The sequence below is a fragment of the Antechinus flavipes genome, chromosome 1 (assembly GCF_016432865.1).
Source record: "Antechinus flavipes isolate AdamAnt ecotype Samford, QLD, Australia chromosome 1, AdamAnt_v2, whole genome shotgun sequence".
NCBI classification, from domain to species: domain Eukaryota; kingdom Metazoa; phylum Chordata; class Mammalia; order Dasyuromorphia; family Dasyuridae; genus Antechinus; species Antechinus flavipes.
The window spans coordinates 136,090,791-136,117,809 of record NC_067398.1 but is presented as its reverse complement, the minus strand read 5'-3'; the positions used below and the strand labels follow the sequence as shown (position 1 = coordinate 136,117,809).

Below are 27,019 nucleotides of genomic sequence, written 5' to 3'. Positions count from 1 at the left end.
ATGCATATGCAGAAATGAGGTATGTATACAGAAACAATAACTTTGCATAGTTCTTTAAACTTTACTTCTTTTAAAAAAAGGAAAACTTAATACATTTGATTTTTTAAGTAATGGCAAATATATTGCAATTCCATTAAATGGATGCATAAACTAAGGAATTAAAAAATAGTACATTTATAAAACAAAAACAAAATCAATTACTCACTGCAACTTGACCACAATATAACCACTAAGATCTAGGCCTTTCACAACTCATACGTGTTGCCTAATATATGTGTTTGTGACTGCGTATGGTACTTTTATACACAGATTATCTTCTTGTGGTTTACTAATGTTTCTGTTTAAAGTATACTACAAATCTGGAAGTTAAAATTTATATTTTTTTCCTTAAGAAGCACAGAATACCATGCTGAATGCTTATTATGCAGAAATAACCTGAAGGCAGAATCATAATAGTATGTTGTTAAAAACAAAACAAAACAAAAAAACTTACCAATTTTTCATCAACTGTGATGAGTTGCGTGTCTTGAGCTTGGTCCTTTGCCAGCCTCCATGTGGAAGTGCTCAGTGACCTGCAGTGTAAGACTTGAAGTTAAAAAATGATTCATGCAATGAGAAAATAGAGGCAGACAAATCTTACATAAACAAGTTACTTTAACAATATCCGTCTTGTAAAAAAAAAAAAAAATGAAAGAGGAAAGATGAGGGCACAAAAATCCTTTTTCTCCCCAATTAGTTCTGTCTGCTGAGTTTTTGGCAGGCTCCCACTTAACAGTTCACAACAGGCTGAACTTTATGTCAGTCTACAAGCTCTGTGTCACATAGAGAGACTGCCAGTGGCAAGGACTGTACTGCTCTATGTGAATGTACAGTAGCTAGTCTGTCACGAAAAGACAGAAAATAAAAAGCTGAAGCAACTATTCTGGAACTCTGATCCTTAAATGATGGCATCAGAAGGAAAAAATCTTAAGAGTAAAATACAACTATATAGCTTTATAATGGGATATTAAAAGTGAAAAACTTTTTCATCAGAATTAAAAAAACAAGATAGTCCAACAAAGTACAACCTTCACAATTATTTTAATAGAACAACTAACAACTACTTTGATTCAAAAGTTTAGTTGTTAAAAATTCAGAAATGAAATTGAAACAAGAATGTGTAGTCTTCAAACAAAAACCATTTTAATATAACTTCTAAACAAATGATACACTTGTCAAATATAAAATGGATCATTATCAGATACTGTAATAGATGAAGGGAAAATTTTCAGTATTTTAAAAAAAAACACTAGCTCCTTTACATTATCTTCAAAATAATTTTTTAAAACTAAAATTTCCTATTTCAAGAATATTTTATATTTTCTCTTAGTGAACTGCCATGGATATTTGGCTTATTGACAGTTATTTTTAATACTATTTTCCAGAGTCACTTAATCTTAAAGATTTCCTTCTCTTATTTATGCAGCATAATGTTTGTTTATTCATAATTGTTAATTGTGGTTTCCTTCACTAAACTAAAGCTCTTTTTATATGCCTCATTTTTACTATATTAGGTGCTTAATCAATGTTTATGGACTGACTAGAATATTAACATTTTATATTTCTCTAAATTAATTACAAATATTCATAAATATTTCTTTCAGAAAATAAAATGATCATAGATATATAAAATTACCATTTAATATATCAAATGAAAAACAATAAATTTACACCAGAAAACACTATATACATATATGTATATAAATTTGCATACATATACATGTATATATATACACACATACAAACATAACTATTTATAATATTATAAGAGATATTAAGTAGTATTGCACTGTGTAAAATTCAACTTTCAGTAAATATATTTGAATTCAAATTTGAAAATTTGAATTTTCAATAAATATATGATCTGCTTGAAGGAAATTCATGTTACACAAATATAACTTCAGATATGATTACTGATAATGCAAAATTGTTTCACTTACAATGTACAAAAATTTGGAGGTGATTCTATCTCAAATTAGGTTCATATAGTTTATTGTTATCTATGATTCATTATAAGTATCCAATATTAAAACTATCACATTAAAGAAGTTATAAACTAGGCCTCCATTTTTTTAATATGTATATTTGAAGGAGACAAAAATACCATGACCTATTTTGTAGTCTTGTCTATTTCTAAAGTCTAATGTGGGAAGAAGATATCATTTTGGAAATTTTACTGCTTAAGAATTTACTCAATATGGATTTTAAAGATATACAACTTAAAGATCTAATATATAGTATATCTTGATTAAACTAATTTTAAAATAATGTCTTTAGTGTAAGTAGAGACATCAGAATATTAAATATAATTTTTCATGGGAACATAGCCCTCCAAAGTTGGTAGTAGGGATTCATCAATCAGAGAACTTTAGCATTGGAAGCAATTTCAGCAGCCATCTAAGTATACAGCACATTCACTAACAGAAAAAGAATCATTTTTACAACAAAGCCAGGAACTGGGCACTTAAACTTTACAAGATCTCCATTGAGGGAGCACCAAATAGCATATTTCTATTTCAAAGAAACTCTAATTGCTAGCAATTAGAAATTTATTCTGAGTTTCCCTCTTTGCAACTACCCTTAGTTCTACCCTCTGGTATCAAGTAAAAGATTAATTCCTCTCCCATGAGAAAGACTTAAAAATATATATATTAAGGCTGGACAAAAACCTCAAAATATGAAATGTAAGAGCTGTAAGGTAATAAGGAAGGAAACAATAAAAAACAAAAGAAAAAAAAACAAAGAAAGGCATTTTTTAGCAAATATAAAGACTAGGGATAAGGGCTGGTATTAGGGTTTCAGGACCCAACAAGGAAGAAGCTTCTACTGAGGCAAGCCAAAATCTTAGAAACTTTCCATAGCATTAACCTAGGGCACTGAGGTAGTAGTCAATATGTGCCAAGAAATGGGACTAAATCCCAGTTATTTTAAACTATAATGTCAGCTCTATTTATCCATTTTGCTGTCTCTTAACTAAGTAGAACTAGTAAAATTGGTTTAATGGCAAATCTGTATTTACAAAAGGGAGAAAGCAGTTCTTGTTAAGGGACAGTAGAGATACAAAATTCAGAAGAGAAAAAAATAATAGTTTAATTTTTGAAAGATTCAATCAAAAATTGAAATCAACTAACATAAATGATAAAAGAGTGGATCAAAATTGTATACTCTTTGGAACTATTTAATATAGTCATTCTGGATCCACAGATGGCAAATTAGATTTAAATCATTAGGAAGACACAATTTCAATGAAGTCTTACTAAAGTATGTTGGGTTTGCTTGTTTGTTTTTTGACAAAACATTCAAAGTATTTATTCATTTAATTCCATGTTCTATTTTGAAATAATATTTTCTATAAAGATAAATTTAGTTTATATCATTTCTTAGCAATATTAGGAAACTGAATCTTGAGTTATTTTATTTAAAAAGCTGTATCCCTTTTAAGTCTAATTCTATTTTTCTATAATTAGATATTTTTAAAAGCAGTAGCAGTTGAATATCTCCAGTCTGCATTAATTCATTCATTAGCATGCATACATTCATTTATTCATTAGCTTGGCCAATGGATTCACCAAAATAGGAAATTCTAGGAGGAACAACAATTCCTCTTACCAATGTACATTGGCAACTTACTTGTTACTTGGAAATCTTAAAAGAACTCCTAAGGGTACTGATAGGTTGTAATCAAACCAAGGTTGTATAGTTTGGATGTGAGAGAGACAAAACATGTTGTTTAAGCTATCTATGGGACATTCAATTCAATATGTGCAATGGGAATTTCGAGGTTCAAGAATGGATGCTAGAAGAGAGGTTAAGACTGGGATAAATAGATGGGAAAATCATAAAAGATGCTAAGTGAATCCATGGAAACTGCTGATATTACCAAGCGAAATATTATAGAGAGGACAGAAGAGCCCAGGCAATAGTCTTAAAAGATATCCATAGACAGGATATGTGACTTGGATAAACATCCAGTAAAGGAAAAGAGGTCAGACAGGAAAAGAAGAACTAGAAATAAGCAATTTCTTGAAAATCTAGAGAAATAAGAGTATTTAGAAAAAGAGGGCAATCAACAATGCCAAAGTCTTCAGGAGATCAAAGGGGATGAGGATGGAAAACAGGCTATTACATTTGACAGTTCAAATCATTAGCAATTTTGAAGAGAATAGTTTTAGTTGAATAATAAGGCTGGAAATGAGACTGCAAGAGAATTAAGAAGAGAGTGAGAAGAAAAAAAGGAAATAAGGATTTTATTCTGGAAGACTTTACCATAAGAATGGAGATATAAAGGAAGCTAGCTAGTAAAATAGATCAAATGAAGGCTTTCTAAGTATGAGGGAGACATGGGAATTTTTTTTTAAGAACCAATAGATAGGGAAGGATGAAAATTAGTGAAAGAGTGGAGACGATAAGGGGGACCATTTGGTAAAGATGGGATGGAAACCACACAACTTTGTAATTATAAAAGATTGTGCCTTGGCAAGGAGAAAGGCTATCTCTTTGAGTGAGACAAAGATATGACACTGATTTGCAACAAATCCCTATTTCTCCTTTCCTCCTCACCCCTTCTAGTGCTTTGTACAGACTCAGATTTCACACTACAGAAGTTTGATCAGATAGCACAAACTAGCCAGTGCTATGGCAAACCTTCAGGAACCAAAACTGTCTGGGAGTCATGACATCTCATCAGTACTACAGAAAAACCCTATAGCATCAATGCTGCAAAGTTATGAATTGTCAGGACAGGGCCAGAAATTTAAGTACAGAGGTATTATACCTATTTTATTACATCTTCAGGCTATATATATCTTTAAAGTGACAGGTTCTGCTCAAAGTGAGACCCCTGATGACCATCAATGTAAAATCATAATTTTCAATTTGAAAGGGACTTTAGAACTTTACCTGTCATTAGAATCTCCTCTGAAACTTCATGTCAGATTAGGGATAGGGTTAGCCATTCAATCTGTGCTTAAATGTTTCCACTGCCAATATGCTTTGTGAAGTAATGATCATTTTATTTCATTTTTTTGAAAAGCTATAATTATTATAAAGTTCCTCCTTATGTTGAACCACAAATCTGTTCCCCATATGACTTTAAGCAAAATAATGTTGTGACTGAATTTTACATCAGATAACTAGACTCAGCCAACATTTTCCTGCAGGAACTCAAACTCAAAAATTTTTGCCGGGGTTTTTAAAAAATCATTTAGGCAGATAAGGTTTTATTAATTTACTTAAAAGGCTTAGGAGGAAGTTAAAGAGGATTTGTCACTGAAAAGAAACTGTTTTAAAAAGCAGAAAATAAAATAAAAGAAATCTTTTATCAAGAAATTTTCATGGTAGAGTTCTTCACAAATCAGTGTATCGCTCTCTAAAATTTCAAGGAATTTTCAGGTAAGTTCATAGGCAAATCTCCAAATTTTATATATTACTGATCATGAGTGATCAGAAAAGTGGCATTTAAGCTGTTAGCATGGACAAGAGAGTAAAATAAAGCATTTGAGAAACATATCCTGCTGTGCTACAAAGATCTCAGCTATTGATTTTGACCCAGAAGTCACTAAAGTCAATGGTATAAAAACATTGCTGGTATTTTGCTAAATCAACAAAGCAAGTAAGTAAGTAAGGAGAGGGAGAGAGGGGGGAGGAAGAGAGAGAGAGAGAGAGAGAGAGAGAGAGAGAGAGAGAGAGAGAGAGAGAGAGAGATGAAAACAGGGTCCTTATATTGTAAGGGAAAAACACTGGAAACAGAACAGAAAACATCACATTAAATAAAACCTTAAATCAAAATCTGGAATACACAATGTGGTTCTAATTGCTACCTCCTCAAGAAAATTGCAAGTGACCTACAGAAAGCCCAGAGAAGAGCAGCTGAAATTATCCATGAATGGAAAAGTTTACCATATGAAGAAACCTAAAAAAACTAAAACCCTTAGGACTCTACTCTATAAAATGAAGGTTGAGGGGACAAGTGTGATCAATTTCTGAAATTATGAAGGAGACGTGTTCTCATGAAATACTGAGTTCTATTTCTTGATGTATGAAAGAGATAGCTCTAAGAGCCTCCCCCCCCCCCAAAAAAAAAAAAAAAGGTTCAATACAAAAACCTGAGAAGGAAAGGGATGAGACACCAGAATAGGACACCTCCCCCAGGAAGTACTGTGTAGCATTCTACTAAGCCTGTGGAAAAAAGATAGCATTCAGCTAAAATCATTTCTGTCCACCTGAAATTCATTTGAGAATAGAAATCTAGACCAGTGAAATATGAATTGTCAAGCATAGGAGGAGGTGGAGCCATCTGGACGTCTAGGCACCAAGAAAATCATCTTCAGAGGAGAAGGAATAAGAAAGAAAATAATAGGAGAAACTGGGGTGGGGGGGAAGGAGGGGGAGAAGGAGGGGAATGGGACAGAAGGAAATTATTGAAGACCTCGGGAAGAAAACTTTAAACATAAGGAGATAAATCAACCCAGAAAACATTAAGAAAAAAGAGGAAATATGGTCTTTAGGACTAGTTTTATCAAGAAATTTTCATGGTAGAGTTCTTCACAAATCAGTGTATCGCTCTCTAAAATTTCAAGGAATTTTCAGGTAAGTTCATAGGCAAATCTCCAAATTTTATATATTACTGATCATGAGTGATCATGTAATCAAAAACTGATAAAACAGGTAAACATTAGAAAAATGATCCCCCATTTGATAAGATAGAGGAATTTGAGAAGAACTTGGAACTAAAACATACTATTCCCAAGTGGTTCAAAAGAAAAATAAGAGCAGAATTTATGCCTACATAGCAATAATAGTAAGCAAAATAGAAAAACTGGAATTTGTGATGGAAAGTCTTGCTAAAGAAACAAAAGAAAGAACAACAGATTGTGAATGCAAACAGAAATGAAGGGAAATCTGGAAGAAGAGATGCAAAAAACAATGACATTAAAAGAAAATATTTTTCCTGTGCAATCAAAGCATATCTTGAAGATAGGATGCAGAGAAACAAGCTAAGGCTCCCAAGTCTCTCAAACAACAGGAAAAAGATCCTTAACACTATGATACAGAAAATAAAAAAGAACTGCTCAGAACTTCTAAAGTAGGAAAACTTTTCTAGAAAAAACCCATAGCTGAAAACTCCAATACACATAATGGTTGATTTTAATAATTCAATTTAGAAACAACATGTTTATACTATATGATGATCAATTCTGATGGACGTGGCCCTCTTCAACAATGAGATGAACCAAATCAGTTTCAATAAAACAGTAATGAACTGAACGAGCTACATCCAGGGAAAGAACTTTGGGAGATGACTATGAACCATTACATAGAATTCCCAATTCCTCTGTTTTTGTCCACCTGCATTTTTGATTTCCTTCACCGGCTAATTGTACACTATTTCAAAGTCCGACTCTTTTTGTACAGCAAAATAACTGGACGTGTATACATATGCTGTATTTAACTTATACTTTAACATATTTAACATGTATTGATCAACTTGCCATCTGGGAGAGGGGGTGGGGGGAAGGAGGGAAAAAGTTGGAACAAAAGGATTTGCAACTGTCAATGCTGAAAAATTACCTATGCATATATCTTGTAAATAAAAATCTATTTAAAAAAAGAAAGAAACAACATGTTCTGCACATTTATGAGAAGAAAGATTTACAAATACAAAGGAAGGAAAATTTGAATAATGTAAGACAACTCTATATCCATTGGAAAATTAAAAAGAGAATGAAATTTTTACCAAAAAAATGACCATGTACTAGGGCATAGAAATATTAAAAACAAATGTAAAAGATAGAAATAGCTTATACATCATTTATGAACCATAACACAGTAAAATAGAAATTAACTTAGGGACCACAAATAAAAGATAAGAGATCCAAATGGAGAGAATGGTGAAATAATAGTGAGGTAAAGAACAAATTACAGAAATAATTTGCTATGTAGCGCGAAACAATGTCAAAATTTTTGGAATGCAGCTAAAGCAGCAATCAGGGGGAAATGAAAAGATGTTTTTTAATAAGCATGCATTAACAAAATAGAAAAGCAGAAAGTTAATAAACTGAATATATATTTTTTAAAAATATAAAGTCAACTAATAAAACTAAAATAAGTCAAGATTAAAGTCAAGTGACATTTGTATAGCATGAATTTCAAAGAAAAGACAGATTGTTTAATGAAAGTGGATTCAGAGTAAATCAGAAATATTTTTTAAAAAAGTGAAAAGGGGAACCTTATAGTACCAGATCAAACTATACCACAAAGCTCTAATAATTAATTAATTGATTAGAAAAACAGACCTATTTAATTATTTGGTACCCATTAGAAGGCAGAGGTCAATACAAAAAAAAAATACACAATATACAATAGCAAAAAGGAAAAAAGCCCACAAAATCCAGCAACAACCAAGCAATAGCATAATCTTGAATAAGTCCAAACATCTCAAGTATTGAAATAAGCTCATAGGCCAAAACGTTAAGGAAAGTCTGAAATCAGTCTGACAGAAATTAAGTACATGCTAACATCGTACAACAAATACCAATATACACTTCAAATGGATACATGACAGATATCATGTCATAATAAATTAGAAGACCAAGAAACATAATTATGCACTGAGGAAAAATTCAAGACCAAAAATATGACACAGCCTCTCAGAAGATAAAATGTATAACTTTGATCAACTAAAAAAAAGGTTTTGTAGAAACAAATTCAAATGCAGCACAAGTTAGAAGGAAGCCAAGGTGGGGAGGAGGAGGATAGTATTAAGAGTCTAACTGTATCCACCCCTCAACTCACCCACCTCTACTTCCCCCAAGTACCACTTTGACAAAGATTTGGAAAATGAATCTGACTGAATTCTGACTGGGAAAGCCAATATGCCATAGTAAGTCTTTTTTCCTCCCCCAATCTAGAATGGCTTAGGGAGACAGAATTCTACATACGATGTGGTAGGGATCCGTCAAGGAAAGGCAGGGGTGGTGAGGAGCATTCCAACACACAGGCTTTTCCACTAGAAAGTGATCATAGAATTCCCTAATCAAGTTTGGGGTGCAGGAATGAATTATCTCATGTGGTAGCTCTGTTACCCATCACCCAGTACTAAGAGCTAGCAAACACCTGATGAGTATACAGAAAAGAAGAGACCTTGATAATTAGGCACTTGTAGGAGCACAGGGTCTCTGGTTCAGTTCCAGGGGAGAGAGCAGTAAGTTTGCAACCACCTGAGGGAGTACAGGAAGCATCATTCCCTATACTTTGGGGATACTACAATAGTAGTAGCTAAAAACAAAACAAAAAATAAAATAAAAATGAGTACAGAAAGGAGGTGTTACTAATTAGTTACTATGGGAATCTGAAGATTTGGGTTCATATTCAGAGGAAGATAATGGAGCTAAATAAGCCGCTCATTTTTCACTGAGAAATGTCAAATCATCCCAAGCACAAAAAAGTTCTTGGAAGAATTTTAAAAAAACTTTAAAAATCAAATAAATGAGATCAAGGAAAAATTAGGGAAAAAATCATAATCCAAGAAAATTATGAAAAGAAAGTCAACCAATTGGAAACAGAACCAAAAACCAAGTAAGAAAATATTTCTTTGTGAAGTGAAACAGGGGACTTCCGGCCAAGATGGCGGAGAGGAGGCACACAGCTGTGTAAGCCCAGCGTTTTCTCTCAGAATCCATTTCGTTACAAGCCTCTGAATTAATGCTTAACTGAAAAAAACCCCCACAAATAGTTACCAAGAGAAGACATCCTTGAAATTCGCCAGGAAGTCTGTTTTTGCTTGAGGGCGGGGATGTTTTTAGATTGGGCACAGGCTGAGGGCAGTCAGGGGCAGTGAGAGTGAGGCAGGCAGTTCACAGCCAAGCAGACTGGAGAGGGGGTGGGGTGTGATCTCAGCCATCTCTGCAGGGGTGGAGCGAAGGGGGGGGGGGGGTTTGCTACAGGATTGGATACTTTGCTCTGGCAGCAAGTCAGTAGCCCAGGAGAGAAGCTAAAAATACCGGGAGTGAAAAATTCAACCCCAAACAGCTGGAGTCTCTCGGGACCTGCCCACCCCTCCCCCCCCCCCCAGTGTCTCAGGAGGTCTCAGAGCTGCTGCCCCCACAGTCTGTAGAGGAAGCTCGGTAATACTACCCAGCCCCTCTCCCCAAAAAAGCAGATTCCATTTGGGTTTTTGTTTTCTTTTTTTCTTTGCTAGTTTGTCTTTGATTCTTCTCTGACAAAATGAGCAAAAAATTGAAAAGGACCTTAACCCTTGACAGTTTCTATACGGACAGAGAGCAGACTCTAAACCCTGAGGAGACTAAAAACTGTCTCCAGGTGAATCCCCAAAGAAGGAGATCATCTGTTCCTCAGCCCAGATGAATCTCATAGAAGAAATTTAAAAGGCTCTCACATGAGAGCTAGAAGAAAAATGGGAAAAGGAGAGGGAGGCTTGGCAAGAGAGTCTGGAGAAGTCATCCCACTCATTTAAAGACAAAGTGGATAAAAAAATAAAATCCTTGAAAAATAGGATTAGTGAGCTGGAAACAGAAAATAGCTCTCTAAAAAACAAAATTGGCAAAATGGAAAAAAATCCCATAGAACAAAAGAACTCAATTAGACAATTAGAAAAAGATATTTAAAAAGTGAGTGAAGAAAATACTTCATTGAAAATCAGAATCGAACAAATGGAATTGAATTACTCAAGGAGACAAGAAGAATCAGTCAAGCAAATCCAAAAAAATCAAACAATGGAAAAGAATGTGAAATACCTTCTTGGGAAAACAACAGACCTGGAAAATATATCCAGGAGAGACAATCTGAGAATTATAGGACTCCCAGAAAAGTATGATAAAAAAAAGAGCCTGGACACTTTTCCAGGAAATTATCAAAGAGAACTGCCCAGAAGTTACAGAAACAGAGGGTAAAATAGACATTGAAAGAATTCATCGATCACCTACTGAAAGGGATCCTAAAATCAAAACACCAAGAAATATAGTGGCCAAATGCCAGAACCCGCAGACGAAGGAAAAAATACTGCAAGCGGCTAGAAAAACCCAATTCAAGTATTGAGGAGCCACAATAAGGATCACCCAGGATCTGGCAGCATCTACATTAAAAGATCGAAGGGTCTGGAATATGATATTCTGAAAGGCTAAGGAACTTGGTATGCAACCAAAAATAACTTACCCAGCTATAATGAGCATCTTTTTCCAGGGAAAAAGATGGACATACAATGAAATAAGCGAATTTCACCTATTTTTGATGAAAAAAACAAAACTTAACAAAAAGTTTGATCTACAAATATAGAACTCAAGAGAAACCTAAAAAGGTAAAAAGAAATCTTGGGAATTATATTTCTGGTATAAAAATGTATAAAGAATACATGTATATCTTGTTCTAGAAACTAGATGTGGAAAGGACATTGTACCAGAAAAAGGGTAGAGTGGGGGTACTACATCTCATGAAGAGACAAAGGAAACCTATTATATCTGAGAGAAAGAATGGAGGGGGATGAATATAGTGAGTATCTTACTGCCTTCAGAATTGACGTTAAGAGAAAAATTTTAGACATATTCAATTTATGGTGAAACTTCTCCTACCTCATTAAAAAGTGAGAAGGGAAAAGTGAAAAGGGAAGGAATAAGCTAAGTGGAAGGGAATACGGAAACTGTGAGGGAAAGGGGTAAGATAGGGGGAGGAACTCTAAGGCGGGGGGAGGGATACTAAAAAGGGAGGGCTGTGAGAAGCAAGTGGTGCTCACAAGCTTAATACTGGGAAGAGGGGTAAGGGGAAAAGAAGGGAGAAAAGCATAAACCGGGATTAACAAGATGGCAAGTAATATAGAATTGGTCATTCTAACCATAAATGTGAACGGGATAAACGCCCCCATAAAGAGGAAGCGGTTAACAAAATGGATTAAAAGCCAGAATCCTACAATATGTTGTTTACAGGAAACACACCTGAAGCAGGGAGATACATGCAGGTTAGAGGTAAAAGGTTGGAACAAAATCTACTATGCTTCAGGGAAGTCAAAAAAGCAGGGGTAGCCATCCTGATCTCAGATCAAGTTAAAGCAAAAACTGATCTTATTAAAAGATAAGGAAGGGCACTATATTTTGCTAAAGGGTAGCATAGATAATGAAGCAATATCAATATTAAACATATATGCACCAAGTGGTGTAGCATCTAACTTCTTAAAAGAGAAATTAAGAGAGCTACAAGAAGAAATAGACAGCAAAACTATAATAGTGGGAGATCTCAACCTTGCACTCTCAGAATTAGATAAATCAAACCACAAAATAAATAAGAAAGAAGTCAAAGAGGTAAATAGAGTACTAGAAAAATTAGATATGATAGATCTCTGGAGAAAATGTAATGGAGACAGAAAGGAGTACACTTTCTTTTCAGCAGTTCATGGAACCTATACAAAAATTGACCATATATTAGGACATAAAAACCTCAAACTCAAATGCAGTAAGGCAGAAATAGTAAATGCATCCTTTTCAGACCACAATGCAATGAAAATTACATTGAACAAAAAGCCAGGGGAAAATAGACCAAAAAATAATTGAAAACTAAATAATCTCATACTAAAGAATGATTGGGTGAAACAGCAAATCATAGAAATAATTAATAACTTCACCCAAGAAAACAATAATAATGAGACATCATACCAAAATGTATGGGATGCAGCCAAAGCGGTAATAAGGGGAAATTTTATATTTCTAGAGGGCTATTTGCATAAAATAGAGAAAGAGAAGTTCAATGAATTGGATTTGCAACTAAAAATGCTAGAAAAGGAACAACTTAAAAACCCCCCAGTCAAACACTAAACTTGAAATTCTAAAAATAAAAGGAGAGATCAATAAAATTGAAAGTAAAAAAAAAAACTATTGAATTAATTAATAAAACTAAGAGTTGGTTCTATGAAAAAACCAACAAAATAAGACAAACCCTTAGTAAATCTGATTAAAAAAAGGAAAGAGGAAAAGCAAATTGTTGGTCTTAAAAATGAAAAAGGAGAACTCGCCACTAACGAAGAGGAAATTAGAGCAATAATTAGGAGTTACTTTGCCCAACTTTATGCCAATAAATTTGACAACTTAAATGAAATAGAAAAATACCTCCAAAAATATAGTTTGCCCAAACAGAGGAAGAAGTAAATATCCTAAACAGTCCCATCTCAGAAAAAGAAATAGAACAAACTATCAATCAACTCCCTAAGAAAAAAATCCCCAGGACCAGATGGATTTACATGTGAATTCTACCAAACATTTAAAGAACAATTAACTCCAATGCTAAATAAACTATTTGAAAAAATAGGGATTGAAGGAGTCCTACCAAACTCCTTTTACGACACAGACATGGTACTGATACCTAAACCAGGCAGGCTGAAAACAGAGAAAGAAAATTATAGACCAATCTCCCTAATGAATATTGATGCTAAAATCTTAAATAAAATATTAGCAAAAAGATTACAGAAAATCATCTCCAGGATAATACACTATGACCAAGTAGGATTTATACCAGGAATGCAGGGCTGGTTCAATATTAGGAAAACTATTAGCATAATCGACTATATCCAATAACCAAACAAACAAAAACCATATGATCATCTCAATAGAAGCAGAAAATGCATTTGATAAAATCCAACATCCATTCCTAATAAAAACACTTGAGAGCATAGGAATAAATGGACTTTTCCTTAAAATAGTTAGGAGCATATATTTAAAACCATCAGTAAGCATCATATGCAATGGGGAAAAACTGGAACCTTTCCCAGTAAGATCTGGAATGAAGCAAGGTTGCCCACTATCACCATTATTATTTAATATTGTATTAGAAACACTAGCCTCTGCAATAAGAGTCGAGAAAGATATTAAAGGAATTAAAGTAGGCAATGAGGAAACCAAACTATCACTCTTTGCAGATGATATGATGGTATACCTAGAGAACCCCAGAGATTCTACTAAAAAGCTATTAGAAATAATTCATAACTTTAGCAAAGTAGTAGGATTCAAAATAAATCCCCATAAATCCTCAGCATTTTTATACATCACCAACAAAATCCAACAGCAAGAGATACAAAGAGAAATTCCATTCAAAATAACTGTTGACAGCATAAAATATTTGGGAATCTATCTACCAAAGGAAAGTCAGGAATTATATGAGCAAAATTACAAAAAATTTTCCATATACATAAAGTCAGACTTAAATAATTGGAAAAATATTAAGTGCTCTTGGATAGGCTGAGTGAATATAATAAAGATGACAATACTCCCTAAACTAATCTATTTATTTAGTGCTATACCAATCAGACTTCCAAGAAAATATTTTAATGATCTAGAAAAAATAACAACAAAATTCATATGGAACAATAAAAAGTCTAGAATCTCAAGGGAATTAATGAAAAAAAAAATCAAATGAAGGTGGCCTAGCTGTACCTGATCTAAAATTATATTATAAAGCAGCAGTCACCAAAACCATTTGGTATTGGCTAAGAAATAGATTAATTGATCAGTGGAATAGGTTAGGTTCACAAGACAGAATAGTGAACTATAGCAATTGTTTGACAAACCCAAAGATCCTAACTTTTGGGATAAGAATTCATTATTTGATAAAAACTGCTGGGATAACTGGAAATTAGTATGGCAGAAATTAGGCATGGACCCACACTTAACACCATATACCAAGATAAGATCAAAATAGGTCCATGACCTAGGCATAAAGAACGAGATTATAAATAAATTAGAGGAACATAGGATAGTTCATCTCTCAGACTTGTGGAAGAGAAAGAAATTTGTGACCAAAGATGAACTAGAGACCATTACTGATCACAAAATAGAAAATTATGATTATATCAAATTAAAAAGCATTTGTACAAACAAAACTAATGCAAACAAGATTAGAAGGGAAGCAACAAACTGGGAAAACATCTTCACAGTTAAAGGTTCTGATAAAGGCCTCATTTCCAAAATATAGAGAGAACTGACTCTAATTTATAAGAAATCAAGCCATTCTCCAATTGATAAATGGTCAAAGGCTATGAAGAGACAATTTTCAGATGATGAAATTGAAACTATTACCACTCATATGAAAGAGTGTTCCAAATCATTATTGATCAGAGAAATGCAAATTAAGATAACTCTGAGATACCACTACACACCTGTCAGATTGGCTAAGATGACAGGAAAAAATAATGATGAATGTTGGAAGGGATGCGGGAAAACTGGGACACTGATGCATTGTTGGTGGAGTTGTGAACGAATCCAACCATTCTGGAGAACAATCTGGAATTATATCCAAAAAGTTATCAAACTGTGCATACCCTTTGATCCAGCAGTATTACTTCTGGGCTTATATCCCAAAGAGATACTAAAGAAGGGAAAGGGACCTGTATGTGCCAAAATGTTTGTGGCAGCCCTGTTTGTAGTGGCTAGAAACTGGAAATTGAATAGATGCCTATCCATTGGAGAATGGTTAGGTAAATTGTGGTATATGAATGTTATGGAATATTATTGTTCTGTAAGAAATGACCAGCAGGATGAATACAGAGAGGCTTGGAGAGACTTACATGAACTGATGCTAAGTGAAATGAGCAGAACCAGGAAATCATTATACACTTCAACAACAATACTGTATGAGAATGTATTCTGATGGAAGTGGATTTCTTTGACAAAGAGACTTAACTCTGTTTCAATTGATAAATGATGGACAGAAGCAGCTACACCCAAAGAAAGAACACTGGGAAATGAATGTAAACTATTTGCATTTTTGTTTTTCTTCCCGGGTCATTTTTACCTTCTGAATCCAATTCTCCCTGTGTAACAAGAGAACTGTTCGGTTCTGCAAACATATATTGTATCTAGGATATACTGCAACATATTTAATATATATAGGACTGCTTGCCACCTAGGGGAGGGCGTGAAGGGAGGGAGGGGAAAAATCGGAACAGAAGCGAGTGCAAGGGATAATGTAAAAAAAGTTACCCTGGCATGGGTTCTGTCAATAAAAAGTTATTATAAAAAAAAAAAAAAAAGAAGAAGTGACAGTGTCATAGAATAAGAAAAGAATATCAGTAAAACAATAAATAAACAAAAAAGAACAGGAAAAAAAAAAAAGAGATAAGTGGAACAGGATTACTACTGGGCTTATATCCCAAAGAGATTTTAAAGAAGGTTAAGGGACCTATATGTGCAAGAATGTTTGTGGCAGCCCTCTTTGTAGTGGCCAGAAACTGGAAACTGAGTGGATGCCCCTCAATTGGAGAATGGCTGAATAAATTGTGGTATATGAATATTATGGAATATTATTGTTCTGTAAGAAATGACCAGCAGGATGATTTCAGAAAGGCCTAGAAAGACTTACACGAACTGATGCTGAGTGAAATGAGTAGGACCAGGAGATCATTATAAACTTCAACAACAATACTATATGATGATCAATTCTAATGGACGTGGCCCTCTTCAACAATGAGATGGACCAAATCAGTTCCAAGAGAGCAGTAATGAATTGAACCAGCTACACCCAGTGAAAGAACTCTGGGAGATGAGTTTGAACCACTACATAGAATTCCCAATCCCTCTATTTTTGTCAGCCTGCATTTTTGATTTCCTTCACAGGCTAATTGTACACTATTTCAAAGTCCATTTTTTTTTGGTACAGCAAAAAACTGTATGGACATGTATACATATATTGTATTTAACTTAAACTTTAACATATTTAACATGTATTAGTCAACCTGCCATCTGGGGAAAGGGATGGAGGGAAGGAGGGGAAAAGTTGGAACAAAAGGTCTTGCAAGTATCAATGCTGAAAAATTACCCATGCATATATCTTGTAAATAAAAAGCTATAATTTAAAAAAAATTAAAATTAAAATAAAAGAGAGAGAATTGGAACAAGGAAAGGGAAGCTAATGACATTCTAAGACAAAGAAATAAAATAAAATCAAGAGTGAAAAAAATAGAAAAGAAAGTGAAATATCTCTTCAGAAAAACAAATGATCTAGAAACCAGACAGAAGAGAAATAATATAAGAATAGCCAGACTATCTAAAAATTACAATAAAAAAAGAATCTTCATGCTATATTACAAGAAATTATCAAGGAAAACTGTTCCGAAGTTGTAGAAAAAGAAAGCAAAGCAGAAATAGGAAAAAAAAAAATCTACCAATCACTACCTGAGATCCCAGGAGAAAATATTGGAAACAATAAGAAAAAAAAATTAAATATTAGGGAGTTACAATAAGGATTATATAAGATCTAGCAGCTACTACACTGAAGGACCATACATCTTGGAATATTATATTCTGTAGCGCAAAAGAGCTAGGATGATTTCAATTTCAACTGTAGGCCATTCAGAAAGCAAGTGATCTTCAGTTTGCAACCAGGAAAAGAGGGGAAAGAATTGAGGCTTTTAATGACATCTGTCATCAGGTATGCTGCCTGAGATGAGCCCAATTAATTGACTTTCATGTTCTAAAACAGTTTTTTAAAAAAAGTTGCTAAAACAACTGAGTAATTTCTTTCTTTCTTTTTTTATTTATTTAATTTTTATTATATCAAGAAAAGAGTGACTAATCCTGTGTGAAAAGAAATGTACATAAGGGCCTGATGAGTAGAGTTTTATATGGTTTAAAAAAAAATGCAGAGATAGTAATCATGTATTTCAGACAGGTTGAAAGCTAAAATAGATTTAATCAAAAGTGAAAACTAGAGAAACTTCATTGTGTTAGCAATGCCATTCAATATTGCAATAACACTATTTAAAATACTCAGACAATATACAATATCTAAGCATATATCTGCCAAAACAGACAGGCACTCACTATAGGAACATAAAAATAAAACACTTTTTTATACAAATAAACTAGGATCTAAATAACAAATAATATTTATTGTTTATAGGGTAGGTAAAGCAATATAATTTTTAAAATGATAATTCTACCTAATCTATTTTTTCAATGTCATCCCAATTAAATTACTAAAAAAATGATTTTACTAAGTGAGAAAAAAATAATAAAGTTCATTTGGAAGACCAAAACATCAAGAACTTAAAAGAAAACTGGTGGAGAAGAGGGAGGTTGGGAGAGGGGAAGGAAGGGAAAATATAAAGGAAGCAAATTCAGCAGTATCAGAACTTAAACTAAAATAAGACAAGGGTCTTGTTGAAGGGTATTGCTGAAGTACAAAAAGATTAATTATTTTAAATTAAAATTTTCTTGTATAAATAAAATCTATGTAAGTAAGAACAGAAGAAATGCAGAAAATTGGGGGAAAAACATTTACTGACAATCTCTCAGAGTCCTCTAACTTGTACTCCACAGAATGATAGGGTATTACAAAGGTCTGATAATAGCCTGGAACAGTAGAAAAGCACACTGGAATTCAAAAGAAATCTGGATTTAAGCAAAGCGCAACTCTGGCTCTTATTTCCTTTGTGATCTTAGGAAATATTGTTGTGGTATAGGGAATGATGAGTGGTTGATTTAAAAAAAAAAACATAGAAAGATTTAAACTTATAGAATAAAATGCTATCCACCTTCAGAGAAATAGATGATAGAAATAAGTATAGTACAGTTTTACCAAAAAAAAAAATACATGTATATGTGTGTGTATATATATATATATATATGTGTGTGTGTGTGTGTATGTATATTTATAATCTATGAATATGTAGCTTAAATGTAGCCTTCTTAGGGGAAGAATAAAGAAAATACTGCACAGCAGAGAACAAAACAAAAACAGGAAGCAAAGAAAAACTTGTCAGCTTTGTAAACAAGGTAGTATTATAGAAGTTTTCTTGAACTGGAAATTTATTGTTTTATACTGAATCCTCTCTTATGGTCTGCTGTGTACCCGACAATGTTTATTTATTTTTTTTACTTGTCATTTTGTAACTAAATTTGAAATAAAAAAATTTACAAACAAAAAATTAAGGAGATGTTTTCTGAAAAATCTTGTAAGATTTGTATGAACTTATGCAAAATGAAGTAAGAAGAACCAGTAGAATAATTTAGACAATAACAACAGTATTGTAAGGATAATTAGTTTGAAAGACTAGGCAATTCTGATTTGCACAAAAATCAACCACAATTCCAAAGAATTCGCAGCAAAATATGCTATACACTTTATAGGAAGTTGATGGACTTAAGAGTATTTATTGAAGCATATTTTATTTTCTGATATGGCTAATGCAGTAATTTGTTTTGCATGACTATCCTATTTTTATTTTTATTTATTTTATACTCTTTATCATTTTGTTTCTGTTGTTTTCTCAATGTGTGGAGAATGGAGAGAAGCAAGGCAAGAACTGAAAGTGAAATAAAACTAATTTTAAAAAACAAAATTAGAAGGGAAAACAATTATTGGGGGAAATGATTGCAGAAAAGTTTCTCTGTTGCAAAAGTTTCATTTCATATAAGTGTATATATACATAAGTAACTCATTTGAATTTATTAAGTATAAACTATGTTGTGATAAAAATCTGCAATAAAGAGATATAGAGGCATAAAATTCTGAGCAGGATCAATTAGCAAGGCTAGCAATAGCTAACAAATGGAATCCAAGGCCCCTCTAATAGGCAAAGAACCCTCCTGATAGCTAGAGTGATGAGGGGAGCCCTGAAACTCTTTCTCTTTCTCTCTGACTTTGGGAATGAGCCATGAGGTAGAGCAGCTGAGAAGCACCTTGAAGGAGAAATTCTCCTTGAACAGTGCCTCTGTGAGACAGGCCATAGGGAATCAAGATAAAAAGGGTTTATCTAGGTGAGATTAGTTAAGTCCATAGCTGGAGAATTCCAACCCTACTTTTAGCAATTTAGTGTTTTAGTAATTTAGTAATTAGTAATTAAAGATTAGTGGAGAAAGACTCATTCAATTCCAGCTCAAGCCCACCCAACCCCCATCAAGAGCAAACCCCAGCTTGTAGCCAAGGCTTCTATTATAAAAGGAGCCAATTTAAAACTCAGTCCTTGCAGAAGACCTAATATGCCATGCCAAAGAAACTCTCTCACCCTGGCATAGCAGCAAACCTCTGCCTTTTGAAATGATATTCTCTTTCAGCGTTACCCTCTCTTTATCTGTTTCACCTATTTCCCTAACAAGACTTTATACCTCTCTGTCAGGATTTCCCTACTAGAAACTGTACTTCTCTGTCAGGACCTTGCCACTAAGGAATTCAGTCTTTCTATTCATGCATAGCAAAGGTTGACTTCCCAATGCCAATAATAAACTTCTTTTTATCAGCCTAGCTTTTCAGGTTCGTACCTTTATGAAGGACCTCTGCACCACCAGAAGGGGGTTCCCACAACTCCCTATCCAGCCCCGAATCCTAAGAGGATTTAGGGGAGCCAAACCTCTTCATTTGGTTCCCTGAATTCCAAACCTGCCACTAACCTCATCATTTAACCCCCTGACCACCAGGAACTCTAACCTCATCATTTAACTCCCTGACCTGGAACCCTAATCTCATCAAGAGAAGCTCTTTTTATATAGTGAAAAGATAACAGCTTTAATATAGTGCCAAAACCATTTCTTTGATGAAAACTAAACTAACACTATAGTATGAATGTAACAGAGGTAAAGGATGAGCTTATATTTGACCTGATTCACAAGAGCACATCTTCAGGATCCATGGTAATGGGTAAAACACATTGACTAACATCCACTGGACAATCTGGTATAGAAATCCCCTTAAAAAGTTGTCCAGTTAAACACCTTATGACCAGGTCAACTTGTCTTCCCTTTCCACTTTCCTTCCTTCTGGGGTAAGATAGAATGAGTCCAGGCTGTAGTCCATTGGAACAGGAAAAATTAAACTTTCACAAACCATCCTACTAAGGTATATATTCAAATCCAAATCTGATAATTATTGATTTCAGGAATTAGATAGTTTTCAATAAATACTACAAAATAAAATGGGATGTCATTTTTCAAATTTAGTTATTCTTTAATTGATAAAGATTCAAAAGATTTAAATAGGTAGTTCTTAAAGGATTTTAACCCGTTAACTATAACCATGTGAAAATATACTCCAAATTGCCACTAATTAGAAAAATGCAAATTAAAGCAAATCTGAAGCAAAATCTCATAATTTATCGGATTGTCAAGATTATTTTTTTAAAATGACAATTGTTGGAGAGGCTATGAGAAAACAGGTACATATTGATAGAGCTATAAATTATTCCAGATATTTCATAAAATCCTTTGATTCAGAAGTATCGCTACTATTTCTACATTCCAAAAGGATCAAAGAAAGAGGGAAAGGTTCTATATATACAAAGTTATTTGTATCAGCTTATCCATGGATTTTTCTTAAGTTCTTTTCTTTGTTATACGGAGAACTCATTTTTAAAAGGAAAAGATAGGTGTATGAAAGGGAAGAATGTCTAAAAAATAACTACAATAATGAAAAGAAAATCTCTGGAAAGAAAAACATCATATATAAATGTGTATACATATTTGTATAAATATATATGTGTCTATACAGATGAATGAGACTAGGTGAAGTTTTCTCAAGAGTCTTTGATATGGAGTGGGTCAAACTAGGCCTAAATCATGTTATCCCTATTCCCAAAGGTCTGCAGAGCCTGAAGATCAGGTCCAAGTTGCAGGAAGTCACATGATTTCTAGGCCTAGAGCTCTTTAAAGGACAGACTCTAGGTCAGCTTCAGGAAGTGACATGACCTACAGGAAGCAGACAATATTGGTGATCATTAGTCAATAATGGGTACTTCCTGTTAAGTCCATCCAATGAAAAGATTTGGATCTTTTGTTATTGAACCAGCTTTACTATTTCCAACTTATAAGGTCAGGCACATGTTGGGAGCTGAGATGCTTCCCAGGTGAGCTTGGGCCTCTGTGCAGGGACTAAATAAATGCTTTCTCTTTGTACCTGAAGATGTCTCTGATTAGTTAATTTGGGGAAAGGGTTCTTATCCCCCACACAAATATACACACATGTATACATGTGTGTGTGTACACACACACACACACACACACACACAAAAACACATACACACACAAATTTATATGTAAATAATTACTGATATTCATAATGCCATTCTTGAGGCACTTGAGATCCTGAAAGATTTTTAAAATTATGATAAATACTATAACAATGTAGAATTAAATAGAAATATCTCATTCCTTATGTATTCCAGTTAATGTTTTATTATATTATAAGCGGTAAAGACAAGAGAGAAAAAATTCAATAAGTTTTTTTTCTTTTCTTTTTTTAGATTTTACATATTTCTATGAATCATGTTGGGAGAGAAAAATCAGAACAAAAGGGAAAACCATGAGGGAAAAAAAAGGTTATAAAAGGATGTGTTGATCCACATTCAATCTCCATAGTTGTCTCTCTAGATTCCGATGTCACTTTCCACCCCAAGTTTATTGGAATTGCCTTGGATCACTGAATTTCTGAGAACCAAGTTTATCACAGTTGTTCATTACACAATCTTTTTCTAACAAGTATTTTTATAATAGAGAGAATCCTGAAGAAATTGGTTTTTATGTTTATGGACAAATACAGTTTTATTTTCTTTTATTCAGATTTATGATCAATTCTAAATGTGGCTTGGGAAAGAAATTATAACATTCTATTAAACTAGTAGTCCTCTAACTTGTACTCCACAGAATGATAGGGTATTACAAAGGTCCGATAATAGCCTGGAACAGTAGAAAAGCACACTGGAATTGAAAAGAAATCTGGATTTAAGGCAAAGCCCAACTCTGGCTCTTACTTCCTTTGTGATCTTAGGCAAGTCATTAACCTAACTAACCTAAGAGTCTATAAAATGAGAATGAAAAAAGGCTCTGAATGTCTACAGAGTTTTAGATCTCTAATCCTTTTAGTGTATGATCCAATCACAGCTATTGACTTTGCCAGTCACAGAGGTGAGGGAAACACTGAAAAGAAGTTTAAAAGATTTAAGAAAAAAATGAAGGTAACTGTGGGAGAAACATGAGTAGAATGAAGTAACAAGCCAGGTAAAAATGGATCTGAAGCAAAAAGATTTTTAAAAAAGAGATGGCAAATGAAATGGAAAAAAGAAAAACAGTCACAGCAACAAACTATTACACTAAGTAAAACAAAAAAGAAACTAAAAAACTAAGATGACAGCATGTCATAAAATGACAAAATGTCATAATGCCATAATAAAAGTAATTATCTTTTCAAAAACCAAATATTATGAAAAGTACATACTTGAAAACATTGTCAAAGTATTGAACTACCTACTGAAGATGAATTTCACCAGTATGGAATAACTCATGTTAATATTTTCTAAATACAATTTGTAAAACAGTATATTGGTATAATTACCTGGGGGAAAAATTGGTATAATTACCTGGGGAAAAAAAATCTGACTTTGATCATTTAGCACCCCCTCTTGGAGACGAGCAGTAGGAAATTAGATACCTTTTTTCAAAAGGGCAATATGTATATTACACAATAAATAGCTGAATGGTAAAAACAATAACAACAACAAAACAAAAATAGGCTAAGGCCTAAAAAGGCAATTCCCTTATTAAACCCAATGTTTTTATTTTGTCAAATAAAAAAGTAATCAGAAAGGAAAGAAGTGAGAAATCATGACTTCTTCCCACTTTTCCAGTCATACTACACCTTATTTCTTGCTACATATTCTACCATCCACTAACATTGATTTCCCTCTTATTTCTCACATCAGAAACTCCAGGAATTTTTACTGGCTGTACCCCCAAAACTGGAATTCTTTCCTTCCTAATCTCCACTCCCTAGATTTCTAGGCTGCCTTCAAGTTTCAACTAAAATCCTACCTTTTACAAGAAGCATTTCCTGATCCCCCTGAATGCTCGAATGTTCTATTTGTTGATAACCTTTAATTTGTCATATATGTATATTTATTTAAACGTTTTTTTGCATGTTGTTTCAATATACTGTGAATTCTTTGAGAAAAGGCACAGTTTTTGCCCTTCTTGTGCCACACTGAATGGCACATAATAAGAACCTCAGCAACTATCCATCTTCATTGGAAGAGGAAGTTCCTCATTGGGAACTATACTAATGAAATCATGGACCAAGTGCCTATCACATAAACCCTATAAATGGGGGGTAGGGGAAGGAGAGAAAGGGAGGAAACCTTGTCTAAGGGGAAAAGAAAAAAAAAGCTTTTTTAACGCTTTATACATTAAGTTGCTGACATGAAAATTTATATTTCTTTTGTAACAGATGGCAGGATGATATAAATAGGAAATACAGAGAATTCAAGGTAAATAAAACTCATCAGGAATCCTTTGGGCATCTGAATCTCCTTTCTGTCTCCATTACATTTTCTCCAGAGATCTATCATATCTAACTTTTCTAGTATTCTATTTACCTCTTTGACTTCTTTCTTATTTATTTTGTGGTTTGATTTATCTAATTCTGAGAGTGCAAGGTTAAGATCTCCCACTATTATAGTTTTACTGTCTATTTCTTCTTGCAGCTCTCTTAGTTTCTCTTTTAAGAATTTAGATGCTACCCCACTTGGTGCATATATGTTTAATATAGATAGTGCTTCATTATCCATGCTACCCTTTAGCAAGATATAGTGCCCTTCCTTATCTCTTTTAATTAGATCAATTTTTGCTTTAGCTTGATCTGAGATCAGGATGGCTACCCCTGCTTTTTTGACTTCACCTGAAGCATAGTAGATTTTGCTCCAACCTTTTACCTTTAACCTGCATGTATCTCCCCGCTTCAGGTGTGTTTCCTGTAAGCAACATATTGTAGGATTCTGGCTTTTAATCCATTCTGCTAACCGCTTCCTCTTTATGGGGGAGTTTACCCCGTTCACGTTTATGGTTAGAATGACCAATTCTGTATTACTTGCCATCTTGTTAACCCCGGTTTATGCTTTTCTCCCTTCTTTCCCCTTTCCCCCCCTTCCCAGTATTAAGCTTGTGAGCACCACTTGCTTCCCACAGCCCTCCCTTTTTAGTATCCCTCCCCCCGCCTTAGAGTTCCTCCCTCTATCTTACCCCTTTCCCTCCCAGTTCCCGTATTCCCTTCCTCTTAGCTTATTCCTTCCCTTTTCACTTTTCCCTTCTCACTTTTCAATGAGGTGGGAGAAGTTTCACCATAGATTGAATATGTCTTAAGATTTTTCACTTAAAGCCAATTCTGAAGGCAGTAAGATACCCACTATATTCATCCCCCTCCATTCTTTCTCTCAGATATAATAGGTTTCCTATGCCTCTTCATGAGGTGTACTACTCCCACTTTACCCTTTTTCTGATACAATGTCCTTTCCACATCAATTTCTAGAACAAGGTATACATGTATTCTTTATACATCTATATAGTCAAAATATAGTTCCCAAGATTAATCTTTACCTTTTTAGATTTCTCTTGAGTTCTATATTTGTAGATCAAACTTTTTGTTAAGTTCTGGTTTTTTCATCAGAAATAGATGAAATTCGCTTATTTCGTTGAATGTCCATCTTCTTCCCTGGAAAAAGATGCTCATTCTCGCTGGGTAAGCTATTTTTGGTTGCATACCAAGTTCCTTAGCCTTTCGGAATATCATATTCCAGGCCCTTCGATCTTTTAATGTGGATGCTGCCAGATCCTGGGTGATCCTTATTGTGGCTCCTTGATACTTGAATTGGGTTTTTCTAGCCGCTTGCAATATTTTTTCCTTCGTCTGAGGGTTCTGGCATTTGGCCACTATATTCCTTGGTGTTTTGATTTTAGGATCCCTTTCAGTGGGTGATCGATGAACCCTTTCAATGTTTATTTTTGCCTCTGTTCCTATGACTTCTGGGCAGTTCTCTTTGATAATTTCCTGGAAAATAGTGTCCAGGCTCTTTTTTTCATCATTCTTTTCTGGGAGTCCAATGATTCTCAGATTGTCTCTCCTGGATCTGTTTTCCAGGTCTGTTGTCTTCCCCAGAAGGTATTTCACATTTTTCTCCATTGTTTGATTTTTTTTTGGATTTGCTTGACTGATTCTTCTTGTCTCCTCGAGTCATTCAATTCCACTTGTTCAAGTCTGATTTTCAGTGAAGTATTTTCTTCACTCACTTTTTAAAAATCTTTTTCTAATTGTCCAATTGAGTTCTTTTGTTCTGTGGAATTTTTTTCCATTTCGCCAATTTTGTTTTCCAGTTCACCAATCCTATTTTTCAAGGATTTTACTTCTTTATCCACTCTCTCTTTAACTTTCTCCAGGCTCTTTTGCCAAGCCTCCCTCTCCTTTTCCCAAGCTTCCCTCTCCTTTTCCCAAGCCTCACTCTGCTTTCCCCATTTTTCTTCTAGCTCCCTTGTGAGAGCCTTTTTAATCACTTCTATGAGGTTCATCTGTGCTGAGGAACAGATGATCTCCTCCTTTGGGGATTCACCTGGAGACTGTCTGTTTTTAGTCTCCTCAGGATTTAGAGTCTGCTCTCTATCTGTATAGAAGCTGTCAAGGGTTAAAGTCCTCTTCAGCTTCTTGCTCATTCTGTCTAATAATCAAAGACAAACTACCAAAGAAAAACAGAAAAAACTGGAGTCTTTCTTTGGGGGGGAGGGGGGGGGGCTGGGTATGTTATCGAGCTTCCTCTACAGACTGCAGGGGGCAGCAGTGAGGCACTAGCAGGACTGTGTTGCGCGTGCGCTCTGAGATCCCAGAGCGTGCTGAGTCACTGTGGGGGGGGAAGGAGGGGGGCGGCCAGGTCCCGAGACACTCCAGCTGTTTGGGGTTGTATTCTTCAGCCCTGGTGTTTTTACCTTCTCTGCTGGGCTGCTGACTTGCTGCCGGAGCAAAGTATCCAAACCTGTAGCGAAGCTCTCCCCGCAGAGACGGCTGCGATCACTCCCCACCCCCTCTCCAGTCTGCTCCCGTGCTCTCACTGCCCCTGCCCGCCGCCTGCGCCCGATCTAAAACCGCCCCAGCCCTCCAGTAAAGACAGATCTTTCTTGGCGGATCTCAAGGATGGCTTCTCTTGGTAACTATATGTGGGTTTTTTTTCAGTCAAGCATTAATT

General features: G+C 34.4%; 1 protein-coding gene across 1 annotated transcript in view; it reads right to left on the bottom strand.

Annotated features, from left to right (window-relative positions):
- The window catches only part of NDUFS4 (NADH:ubiquinone oxidoreductase subunit S4), a 149,768-nt gene that overhangs the window by 84,160 nt on the left and 38,589 nt on the right, over positions 1 to 27,019 (bottom strand). The window contains exon 2 of the mRNA XM_051990666.1: positions 494 to 572. Coding sequence (XP_051846626.1) covers positions 494 to 572 — 79 coding nt within the window. The remainder of the gene's footprint in view (positions 1 to 493; positions 573 to 27,019) is intronic.